General features: G+C 44.3%; 1 protein-coding gene across 1 annotated transcript; it reads left to right on the plus strand.

Annotated features, from left to right (window-relative positions):
* The first annotated feature begins 636 nt into the window (after positions 1-636).
* On the plus strand, positions 637-2,447 carry LOC119366623. Its single transcript, XM_037632419.1, has 2 exons — positions 637-1,022; positions 2,390-2,447. Exons 1-2 carry the CDS (start codon positions 688-690, stop codon positions 2,433-2,435), a joined length of 381 nt encoding a protein of 126 aa, XP_037488316.1. The 5' UTR covers positions 637-687; the 3' UTR covers positions 2,436-2,447.
* Positions 2,448-13,593: the final 11,146 nt, after the last annotated feature.

Here is a 13,593-nt window from a genome sequence, read left to right on the forward strand (position 1 = left end):
CATAACGTTTCAGACTCCGAAAAGGAATAGGTATGTGGTACGGTAAGTAAACCGACTCCAAAACAATTTTGGTGACGCCCGGATATTTAAGCTGTACTGAAACTCTGCTAATCATGCCACGTCATCTCCATTTCGGTTGCTAATCTCGTGTTAGTTCAAAAACCGATTCAAATTCAAATCTTAAAGTAAAACTAAACAACAAAAGTTTTCAAACAATAAAAAAAATGTTCGGGTTGTGACAATTATTGCATAGGTAGATTTGTCGAAGAACACATATTTAAATAAGATATTTAAATGCATGATAGTAGATAAAACCTTGGCAAAACAATTATTTAAATGCAAATACTAAACAAATTTTAAACTAATTCATTTGGTCACCAAGTTTGTTGAGGAAGTGGCCTATGTTATTATAATAATTTAGAAGCTCGGGTTATATTTTTGAAAAATGGTTTGCTAACTAAAATAAATAAAACTGGGAGAAAATGAACAAAAGACAAAACAAAATAAAACCCCCTCTCTTCCCTGGGCACGGCCCAACCGGCCGCTCACTAGGCCGGGCCATCACCCCACTCTCCCTGGCCATATGCCCGCCACGTCGGCCGAACCCTAGCCTCTCCCCTCCTCGATCCCCTCTCATTCCCTCTCGTCCCTGGATCTGGATGACGCCCATCCCCGTCGCCCCGCACGATGCCCCCATTCCTCCCCACTTCCCCCACTCCCCCCATGTCCCACTCCTCCCTCTGCCTCCCTCCACAATCCAAATCGGTATCGGGGGGCACCGAGCCGCCGACCCCGCGCTCTCCCGCGCCGGTGCTGACCACCGCCTCCCATCGTCGCTGCTGCCCAGCGTCGCCCGGCGACCTTGCTGCCGCGGATGAGCTGCTCGTCGGCGACGTACTTCCCCGACACCGGCGCCTCGCCCGCCACCTCGTCGGCGCCGCCTCCCCGCCAAACTGCATCGTCCTCGCCGATCGCCTCCCCAACGGACCCCCTCGCGCCACGGCAGAACCCCTGCAACGGGGGTGAGCGCAACCTTCCCCCTCTGCCTCCTTTCTCTCCCGGCCCCGACCACCCCACGTCGCCGTGCACGCCGTCCTCCCTCTGCCCATGCGTGCCCCTGGCCACCGCAGACGTTGCGCCTGCAGCTTGTCGCTCGGCCAGCCCCTTGCGCGCCTCTTCGCCGCTGTTGCGCGCCAGATCCGGCCACGGCCAGCGCGCCGCGATGCCTGCGCCCAGCCCCGCTGCGGCCACCCCCGCCGTGCACCGCGCCCTCCACCGTGGCCCACGCTCACCGCACCGCTCCCCCCTGATGCACCGCCCGCACACGCACGTCTGCGCGACCACGCGCCTGCCCCGGCAGCGGTTGGGACGCCGCGCCGCGCCCGTTCTGCCGCTCCTCTTGCTGCACCCCGCGGCGCCTCTTCTCTCCCCCGCGCTCTCTGCTGCGTGCTGCGGCTGCTGCTGCGCTATGCCTACTGTCGCCGGCAGCCCGTTCCGGCCGTCCCGCGCCTCGCCCCCGCTTCCTCCTTCGCCGCACTCCGCCCGGCCCCGCAGCCGCCATGCTCGTCGGCGCTCCTGCTCGGGCGACGCCGCGCCTGGCCCTCGCGCCCATCGGGCGCCCTGTGCCCGTTCGCCCTCAACGCCTGCACCGCTCTACGCCCGTTAGGCCATGGGCCTATGACAAGTGGGCCACTGCCCTGGAACGTTTTTTTAAATAAAATAAATAAATAATGTTAATTAATTAATTAATTAATTAATCAACTTAATTAATTTTGATTAATTAAACTAAACAATTAATTAAACTAAACAATTAATTAAACTAATTAATCATAATTAAGATTAACCAAATAACTAACTAAACTAACTAAATTGTTAGAATAGACTAAAACAGTCAATGACACGGGGTCCCACCCCTGTTGACCAGTCAAATGTTGACTGGTCAACTGGGTCCTTCTGGCCCACCTGTCAGCCACTGGGTACACTTTTGTGTACGCTGTGCTGGGTGCGCCTAGCAATTTAGCATTTATTTTTGAATTAAAAATAATTTCAAAATAATAATAAAATCTTTAGGAAATCATATCTTTTAATCCGTAACTCGGATTAAATTATTTTCAAATGAAAGTTGCTCAGAACGACGAGACGAATCCAGATACGTAGCCCGTTCGTCCGCCACGCATCCCTAGCATAGTGAACATGCAACTTTCCCCCTCTGGTTCATCTGTCCGAAAACGCGAAACACCGGGAATACTTTCCCGGATGTTTTCCCCCTTCACCGGTACCACCTCGTACCGCGTTAGGGCACACCTAGCATCATGCTTTGTTATGTCATGCATCGTCATGCATTTGTTTGCATTATATTTATTGTTTCTTTCCCCTCTTCTCTCGCTAGACACCAAGACGGACGCCGCTGCTACCCAGTACGACTACGATGTTGACGACCCCTCTCTCTTGCTAGAGCAACCAGGCAAGCCCCCGCTTGATCACCAGATATCGCCTACTCTCCTCTATACTTCTTGCATTAGAGTAGTGTAGCATGTTACTGCTTTCCGTTAATCCTATTCTGATGCATAGCCTGTCATTGTTGCTACAACTGTTGATACCTTACCTGTAATCCTAAATACTTAGTATAGGATGCTAGATTATCAGCAGTGGCCCTACATTCTTGTCTGTCTGCCATGCTATACTATCGGGCCGTGATCACTTAGGAGGTGGTCACGGGTATGTACTATATACTTTATACATGATACATGTGATGACTAAAGTCGGGTTGGCTCGAGGAGTACCCGCGGTTGATTCTCGAATTGGGGGCTGGAAGGACATACTTTTCCGACAGCCCTCTGTGTGGATCTTTGTGGCGAAGCGACAGGGCAGGTTGAGACCACCTAGGAGAGAGGTGGGCATGGCCCTGGTCGGCGTTCGCGGTTATATCAAAATAACACGCTAAACGAGATCTTGGTGTTTGATCTGAGTCTGGCTACTGGCCTATACGCACTAACCATCTACGCGTTGACTGTTATGGGCACTCGACGTCGTGGTATCAGCCGAAGCCTTCGTGACGTTAGCGACTGAGCGGCGCGCGCCGGGTTGGATTGGAACGCCTGCTCTTGTATAAGGCAGGTTAGGTCTGCTCACCGGCCGCGTACACAATGTGCAGGTGTGCAATGGGCGATGGGCCCAGACCCCTGCGCCATAGGATTTAGACCGGCGTGCTGACCTCTCTGTTGTGCCTAGGTAGGGCTGCGACGTGTTGATCTTCCGAGGCCGGGCATGACCCAGGAAAGTGTGTCCGACCAAATGGGATTGAGTGTGTTGGGTTATGTGGTGCACCCCTGCAGGGAAGTTAATCTATTTGAATAGCCGTGATCTTCGGTAACAGGACGACTTGGAGTTGTACCTTGACCTTATGACAACTAGAACCGGATACTTAATAAAAGACACCCTTCCAAGTGCCAGATACAACCCGATAGTCGCTCTCTAATAGGGCGACGAGGAGAGGACCGCCGGGTAGGATTATGCTACACGTTGCTACTTGGTGAACTTACCATCTACTCTCTTCTCCTGCTGCAAGATGGAGGTTACCAGAAGCGTAGTCTTCGATAGGACTAGCTATCCCCCTCTTATTCCGGCATTCTGCAGTTCAGTCCACATATGATATCCTTATTCCATTTGATACCAATGCATACCGATGTAGTGTAGCTCCTTGCTTGCAAGTACTTTGGATGAGTACTCACGGTTGCTTTGCTCTCTCTTTTCCCCCTTTCTATACCTGATTGCTGCGACCAGACGTTGGAGCCCAGGAGCCAGGCGCCACCGTCGATGACTACTACTACTCGGGAGGTGCCTACTACTACGTGCAGCCCGCTAATGACGACCAGGAGTAGTTTAGGAGGATCCCAGGCAGGAGGCCTGCGCCTCTTTCGATCTGTATCCCAGTTTGTGCTAGCCTTCTTAAGACAAACTTGTTTAACCTACGTTTGTACTCAGATATTGTTGCTTCCGCTGGCTCGTCTATGATCGAGCTCTTGTATTCGAGCCCTCGAGGCCCCTGGCTTGTAATATGATGCTTGTATGACTTATTTTATTTGTAGAGTTGTGTTGTGATATCTTCCCGTGAGTCCCTGATCTTGATCGTACACGTTTGCGTGTATGATTAGTGTACGATTGAATCGGGGGCATCACAATTTTAATGGCAATTTTTCTCCGTTTTGGAATAATTAGAAAAATAGGAAAATAAGAAGCAGATCGGAAAGGACACGAGGCTTCCACGAGGGTGGAGGGCGCGCCCTACCCCCTGGGCGCGCCCCCTGCCTCGTGGGCACCTTGTGTGTTCTCCGGACTCCGTTTTCTTGCACGATACTTCTTTTGGTCGGTAAAAATTCATTATATAATCTCCCGAACGTTTTTACCACCGTATCACGCAAATATCTCCCGTCTTTGTTTTGAGATGTTTTTCTGATAGATCTAGGTCGTCATGTCGTCTTCAAGTGCCCCCAAGGACAAGTTCTTCAAGAAGGTCATCAACCCCTACCTTGCGGAGGTGCTGCAACACCCTCAAACCATTGAGATGCATGAGGGGTTGTTGCACATCCGCGATGTCGAGGGACCAAGGAGGACCAGAAGCACAGAGACAAGGCTCGAGGCATTGGAGCAACAAGTTTTCAAGTGTCAGGAGATGGTGGAGCGTGGACTCGACTCCAATCACATAATGATCACGGAGTTCACCAACAACCAGAAGCTGGACGTCAAGGACATTGGGGAGGCCATCTTCAAGCTTCATGAGAAAATCGAGCACCTCCAAGCCCAGATCTATGACCTGCAAAATCAAAACTGTGAGTATGAATATAGATTCAAGAGGATGAGTTTGGCTACAGACTTGAGGACTCAGGAGACTCGATCATCCTTATATGATGGTGAGCCTATGCCTTGGAAGAGGGACGACAAGCCTACATCATCAACAACTCCAACTCCTTCACCAGCAAAAGAGATATAATCACATGGGTATGGGCACTCCCCTTGGCAACTGCCAAGCTTGGGGGAGTGCCCCGGTATCGTATCACCATCAGTTTTATCTTTACCGTTTTCTTAGTTCGATCCTTTTGATAATATCTTGATCTAGTAGAATAATGTTTTAGTATGATCTAGTTGTGAGTTTTTCTTTATGATCCCTTTATGTAATCGAGTCTGTGAGCTATATAATAAATATTAGTGTTGAGTCAAGGGCTTGATTATTTTGCTATGATCTTGAGGGAATTAAATAAAATAAAAGAGAAGAAATAAAAAGAAATAAAGAGATCATATGGATCTTATGGAGAGTAATGAGCTCACATATAAAGAGTATGATGAATAAAAGTTGTTGAGAGTTGACAAACATAGTTTTGGTCATCATTGCAACTAATAGGAAGTAATAAAGAAAGAGAGGTTCACATATAAATATACTATCTTGGACATCTTTTATGATTGTGAGCACTCATTAAAGTATGACATGCTAAGAGTTGACGTTGGACAAGGAAGACAATGTAATGGGTTATGTTTTCTTACATCTGAGATAAATTATATTGTCATGGATCATCCAACATGTTGAGCTTGCCTTTCCCTCTCATTCTAGCCAAGTTCTCTGCACCAAGTAGAAATACTACTTGTACTTCCAAATATCCCTAAACCCAGTTCTGCCATGAGAGTCCACCATATCTACCTATGGATTGAGTAAGATCCTTCAAGTAAGTTGTCATCGGTGCAAGCAATAAATAATGCTTTCTAAATATGTATGACTTATTAATTTGGAGAAAATAAGCTTTATACGATCTTGTGATGTGGAAGAAATAAAAGAGACGGACTGCATAATAAAGGTCCATATCACAAGTGGCAATATAAAGTGACGTTCTTTTGCATTAAGATTTTGTGCATCCAACCATAAAAGTGCATGACAACCTCTGCTTCCCTCTGCAAAGGGCCTATCTTTTACTTTTATCTTCTACCTTACATAAGAGTCATGTTGATCTTCACCTTTCCTTTTTACATTTATCCTTTGGCAAGCACAATGTGTTGGAAAGATCCTGATATATATAGCTAATTGGATGTGAGTCTTCATGAACTATTATTGTTGACATTACCCTTGAGGTAAAACGTTGGGAGGCAAAACTATAAGCCCCTATCTTTCTCTGTGTCCGGTTAAAAATTCACACCCATAAATATCGCGCGAGTGTTAGCAATTGTGAAACAATAAAAGATGGTTGAGTATGTGGACTTGCTGAAAAGCTCTTATATTGAATCTTTCCTATGTTATGATAAATTGCAATTGCCTCAATGACTGAGATTAGAGTTTGTTGGTTCTCAATGAAGTTTATGATTCATACTCGAAATTGTGATTGAAATGTCGCTTTAGCATAAGAGATCATATATGTTGCTGTCCTAAGAATGATCATGATGCCCTCATGTCCGCATTTTATTTTTGTCGACACCTCTATCTCTAAACATGTGGACATATTTTTTGATTTCGGCTTTCGCTTGAGGACAAACGAGGTCTAAGCTTGGGGGAATTGACACGTCCATTTTACATCATGCTTTTATATCGATATTTATTGCATTATGGGCTGTTATTACACATTATGTCACAATACTTGTGCCTATTCTCTCTTATTTTACAAGGTTTACATAAAGAGGAGAATGCCGGTAGCTGGAATTCTGGGCTGGAAAAGGAGCAAATATTAGAGACCTATTCGGCACAGCTCCAAAAGTCCTGAAACTTCACGGAAGTTATTTCCAGAATATATAAAAAATACTGAGTACAAGAAGTACCAGAGGGGGGCCACCCACCAGCCACGAGGGTGGGGGGCGCGCCCTACCCCCCTGGGCGCGCCCCCTGCCTCATGGGCCCCCTGCTGGCCCTCCGATGCCCATCTTCTGCTATATGGAGTCTTTCGTCGATAAAAAATCATAAGCAATCTTTCGGGACGAGACTCCGCCGCCACGAGGCGGAACCTTGGCGGAACCAATCTAGGGCTCCGGCGGAGCTGTTCTGCCGGGGAAACTTCCCTCCGGGAGGGGGAAATCATCACCATTGTCATCACCAACGATCCTCTCATCGAGAGGGGGTCAATCTCCATCAACATCTTCACTAGCACCATCTCATCTCAAACCCTAGTTCATCTCTTGTATCCAATCTTTGTATCCAAACCTTAGATTAGTACCTGTGGGTTGCTAGTAGTGTTGATTACTCCTTGTAGTTGATGCTAGTTGGTTTACTTGGTGGAAGATTATATGTTTAGATCCATTATGCATATTAATACCCCTCTGATTATGAACATGAATATGCTTTGTGAGTAGTTACGTTTGTTCCTGAGGACATGGGAGAAGTCTTGCTATTAGTAGTCACGTGAATTTGGTATTCGTTCGATATTTTGATGACTTGTATGTTGTTATCCCTCTAGTGGTGTCATGTGAATGTCGACTACATGACACTTCACCATTGTTTGGGCCTAGAGGGAGGCATTGGGAAGCAATAAGTAGATGCTGGGTTGCTAGAGTGACAGAAGCTTAAACCCTAGTTTATGTGTTGCTTCGTAAGGGGCTGATTTGGATCCATATGTTTCATGCTATGGTTAGGTTTACCTTAATACTTCTGTTGTAGTTGCGGATGCTTGCAATAGGGTTTAATCATAAGTGGGATGCTTGTCGAAGTAAGGATAGCACCCAAGCACCGGTCCACCCACATATCAAATTATCAAAGTACCGAACGCGAATCATATGAACGTGATGAAAACTAGCTTGACGATAATTCCCATGTGTCCTCGGGAGCGCTTTCCTTCATATAAGAGTTTGTCCAGGCTTGTCCTTTGCTACAAAAAGGATTGGGCCATCTTGCTGCACCTTATTTACTTTTATTACTTGCTACTCGTTACAAATTACCTTATCACAAAACTATCTGTTACCGGTAATTTCAGTGCTTGCAGAGAATACCTTGCTGAAAACCGCTTATCATTTCCTTCTACTCCTCGTTGGGTTCGACACTCTTACTTATCGAAAAGGCTACGATAGATCCCCTACACTTGTGGGTCATCACTAATCATGAGGAATAACTTCGAAGATAGGGGTATACAGGGCAGTCAGGTTTCGATCCTGGGACCTGTGGGTTATGGGCCCAGCATGTGGGTTAAAAGTAGAAAGGGCGGTGATATTTTGCACAGTCATGATAACAAGGCATGTTAGAGGATAGCCTATCAATTATGTCGGCCACGTCGGTACCAAGGGCGAGGGACGAAGAGAACCATTTTTCTGCTCGTTGAACGAGGCGGACTAATAGGCAATGTTCTCGTCCATCGGTGGCTATCAGAATTTCATCAACAATAGTAACATGGTCTTGCTGACAGAGTGATACGACGAGGTGCTCAACTAGGCAGGGAATTATCTTTGCTCAGCTAAGTCAGATTACAGAAAAGGTTAAACAAAACAATGGAAAGGAAAATGTGATTGTCAGATTAAACAGAACAATGGAATGGAAAATGTGTTTAAACACATATTTCAGGAGTATATCCTTCCCAAGGACAATCAGAGCATGATATCCATGACATGATAGAAAGTACAAAACCATTTAGGTAAGGGGAGAGAAATTTCATGACATTACCCATACAACGGTGTTTGGATAATTGAGCAGGAAACATTTAACATTGGGCTTCAAATGTTCTTGTAGAAAATTGGAGTACCATAGACATGCTTCGAGATAGGATTGACATGGCGAACAGGTGAATATCAGACTTTGGAAACACAAAGGATCCATCAGGAACAACTTATAGAATAAGTCTTACAATTTCCTCATGGAAGAATGGCTAACCTTGATAAAAGGATACATATACTACAACAATAGGTCCTCTGGTCAGGGCTGCTAAGCAAAGACACCACCTTACCGAGTTATGTAGAGACCAATGTTATAACTCTTGGAAAATGTTCCAACCATCATATCTGACCGAGTTTCAGATCTGATTGGTGTTAGGATACCTCAGACTCAGGATGTCTGAGAAGCAAAGGTGCAACACAATTTGACGGGATGACATTGTAAGATTCTCCGAAAATGGACTATGGAAGCAAGTTCCAAAACAAGAGTTCATCATTAAACCAATGATAGGATGAGGAGGTGGCTGATGGTCTCAGCGACAATTCAACAAGATTTCCAACAAGATGGATTTACACAATTATGTGAACAAGGAGATAACATTTGTCAAAATAGATGGTATAATGGTGTATGCTCGAGGAAAACACACACAATTAACCATTGGTTGAAAAGTGCACCCATAATATGGGCTTAGGTAGCATGATTAATGTTTAGAATGGTGATTCAATAACCAAAACATAAGGAATGAAACCATCGTACATTATCTTACAATCAATAAGGTTGCTAGTAATTTTGAATTTTACACATTACAGTCCAATCGTCGATATTCTGATTGGAAACAACACGGGTACCAAGAAAGAATGGTGAGGGTGAGAAGTATCATTATACCAAGAATTTCTTAAGAGGTGGTGAAATTCTCACAACATTCTTGACATACAAGACAATATTACTTCAAGGTAGATCATGATACAAGCCGAATAGCAAGTTGCATCCGTATCATGAACAAGTTTGTCATGATATGAAGGTAAGGATGTTGTCGGTGGTAACTCAAATTACTAAGGGATGAAGATGGCACTTATCATCATGAACTCGATTAATATACTGGAAGGAGTCAAAATGTTGACGAAGATCAAGAAAAAATTATCGAGAGGCTCCACGAAGAAGTAATCAAACAACGACTGCATCCAAAAAAAGGACTGATGCAACGAAAGATTATTGGATCCATGGATACGACGCCAACTCAGAATCAGGCTTGCTCTTCAAGGTGAAACGATAAGACAGGGAAGATCGACGTAAGCTTAGCTCATCGTCAAAAGTTGTGCTCCGGGATTAAGAACCAGGTAGCACAGATAAAATCATCACGATAATGATATAGCCGATCAGGTTAGGAATGACTTGAAGGGTTATTAAACTCGTAAGCAACGAAAATTACTTAAGAGTTATTGAATCGGAGTGCGGACTCGATTCACTATTCGGTGTTCTCGGTTGACGACAACCCAGAACGCAAGAAAAATTGGATTCAGTGAGAAATAATAGCTGATGAAGATCCCATAAAAAGTTATGCAGTTCCATGACATTCTCGAGATACCAGGGTGTAATACTAGACGGTAGATCAAAGTAAAGGTTGGACTGGTGTATTGATCCACAGAAGACAAGTGCTTAAACTTGCCCGTGAAATGGGATCAGAGAAGAACATATGGTTGGAAACACGATTGCAAAGGATAAATTCACCGATACCAAAGGATGTTATTTCAAGGAAATAGTTATTATTACGAGAAGCTTCCATGATAAGGTATACATCGTGTCCATGGGCATGAACACAGGGTTCAAGGCCGACTCCCACTTCTTTAATGCATGACATTTCATTCACTTCTCGTCTTCAAAGAAGTTTTATGGTAGAAAATTATTTAGTAAAACACCAGAAGGGTATGACTTATGAAAACCTTGAGGTTCGTACAATTTTTGGGAAGGTATAGCTTCAACCCATTGGGGCATCTTAGAAACATATACCACAAATTTCAAGAGTAAATATCACCAGCTCAAAAGCAGAGCATGGTTTGGCCAAATCAGAGAATATGATTTACCAATAGAATTATGTATCAAGGAAAGAACTTCTCGAGGTTTTTGTGTACAAAGGACACTGTCGGATGATAATTCAACAAAGGATCCGACGATCCATAATGGAGCTGATGTGAGCATCGGAACACAACCATAGGAAGAAACAATACAAATGTATTGGATTATAGAAACAACTAACTAATTCAAAGCTCAATTGTAAAGAATTATGATTTCTGATTCAAGGGATCAGAAGCAAACGCTCTGATTAAGGATGGGTAAGCTGAATAGACTCAGGGGTACAATCGACGACAATTTGATTGGTCGATAACCAACTCATGTTCAAAATGACATCTCAGCTGGAAGATAATTTTAAAAGGATCAACCGATGATTGCGTGCATTTGCACTCATGTTGAATCAATAGGATCAAAATGACGGTGTCAAAGGAGACTAATGAATGTTGCTAGACCTATGGGAAGCATCCATAATGCAAGCAGACAAGTATATGCAGAGCAATAGTTTTAAAGAGGATTCTTGAAAGATCGGATAGAATTTCAAAGTATCATATGAAACATATGAACAACTGGGGATGGATGAATACTCGATAAGTGTGAGTAATTATTTGCAGGGGTATTCATGTGGTAAAGAACTGCAAGGCAGTATGCACAAGGTATTCTCGTATCAATAGGGAGAATTTCGATGTATCTTGCAATAACAAGATCAACTGGGGATGAATGTATGAACGACAAATGTAGGTAGTTATCCATAAGGATACATCGGTGGTAGGGAATTGTAAAAGCGATGGCACATATGATAAGTCCATTTTGCATCATGCTTTTATATCGATATTTATTGCATTATGGGCTGTTATTACACATTATGTCACAATACTTATGCCTATTCTCTCTTATTTTACAACGTTTACATGAAGAGGGGGAGTGCCGGGAGCTGGGATTCTGGGCTGGAAAAGGAGCAAATATTCGAGACATATTCTGCACAACTCCAAAAGTCCTGAAACTTCACAGAAGTTATTTCCATAATGTATAAAAAATATTGGGCGAAAGAAGTTCTAGAGGGGGCCCACACCCTGACCACGAGGGTGGGGGGCGCGCCCTACACCCGTGGGCGTGCCCCCTGCCTTGTGGGCCCCCTGGTGCCCCTCCAATGCCCATCTTCTGCTATATGAGGTCTTTCGTCCGAGAAAAAAAATCATAAGAAATCTTTGGAGAAGAAACTCTGGCGCCACGAGGCGGAACCGATCTAGGGCTCCTGCATAGCTGTTCTGTCGGGGAAACTTCCCTCCGGGAGGGGGAAATCATCACCATTGTCATCACCAATGATCCTCTCATCGGGAGGGGGTCAATCTTCATCAATATCTTCACCAACACCATCTCATCTCAAACCCTAGTTCATCTCTTGTATCTAATCTTTCTATCCAAACCTCAGATTGGTACCTATGGGTTGCTAGTAGTGTTGATTACTCCTTGTAGTTGATGCTAGTTGGTTTACTTGGTGGAAGATCATATGTTCAGATCCATTATGCATATTAATACCCCTCTGATTATGAACATGAATATGCTTTGTGAGTAGTTATGTTTGTTCTTGAGGACATGGGAGAAGTCCTGCTATTAGTAGTCATGTGAATTTGGTTTTCGTTCGATATTTTGATGAGATGTATGTTGTCATCCCTCTAGTGGTGTCATGTGAACGTCGACTACATGAAACTTCACCATTGTTTGGGCCTAGGGGGAGGCATTGGGAAGTAATAAGTAGATGATTGGTTGCTAGAGTGACAGAAGCTTAAACCTTAGTTTATGCGTTGCTTCATAAGGGGCTGATTTGGATCCATATGTTTCATGCTATGGTTAGGTTTACCTTAATACTTTTGTTGTAGTTGCGAATGCTTGCAATAGGGGTTAATCATAAGTGGGATGCTTGTCCAAGTAAGGACAGTACCCAAGCACTGGTCCACCCACATATCAAATTATCAAAGTACCAAACGCGAATCATATGAACGTGATGAAAACTAGCTTGACGATAATTCCCATGTGTCCTCGGGAGCGCTTTCCTTCATATAAGAGTTTGTCTAGTCTTGTTCTTTGCTACAAAAAGGATTGGGCCATCTTGCTGCACCTTATTTACTTTTATTACATGCTACTCGTTACAAATTACCTTATCACAAAACTATTTGTCACCGATAATTTCAATGCTTGCAGAGAATACCTTACTGAAAACTGCTTATCATTTCCTTCTGCTCCTCGTTGGGTTCGATACTCTTACTTATCGAAAGGACTACGATAGATCCCCTATACTTGTGGGTCATCAACATAGTCCCGAGAGAACATCATAGAGTGTCTTCGGAATCCTCTGGTGAAGCAAGCGATCGTTCGCACCGAGTGTCTCTCCGGGAGAAAGTATTTACGAGAACCTAGAGTCAGATTTAGTAAAATAATTTAACCCGAATAGAAGAGAGATCAGAGTCCTAGAGTATAGACGAGGAGTAAAAGATCCTAATACCACACAATGGCGACGTGGGCCCGTAAGCCGCACAGCCATGTTAGTAAAAGTTTTTCAATGTCTAGACTCAATATCCGCCAAGAAGTTTGGAAGGGGGATTCCTATAGGCAGTCGGCTCTGATACCAACTTGTGAAGCCCCTGATTTGACCATACACTAATCATACATGCAAATATGTACGCTCAAGATTAGGGACTCACGGGAAGATATCACAACACAACTCTAGACACAAATTAAAATAATACAAGCTTTATATTACAATCCATGGGCCTCGAAGGCTCGAATACAAATGCTCGAAGGCACAAGAGTCAGCGGAAGCAACAATATCAGAGTACAGACATAGGTTAAACAAGTTATCCTTAAGAAGGCTAGCACAAAAATAGCAACGATCGAAAAGGCAAGGCCTCCTTCCTGGG

Source organism: Triticum dicoccoides, chromosome 1A, assembly GCF_002162155.2.
Source record: "Triticum dicoccoides isolate Atlit2015 ecotype Zavitan chromosome 1A, WEW_v2.0, whole genome shotgun sequence".
Taxonomy (NCBI): Eukaryota; Viridiplantae; Streptophyta; class Magnoliopsida; order Poales; family Poaceae; genus Triticum; species Triticum dicoccoides.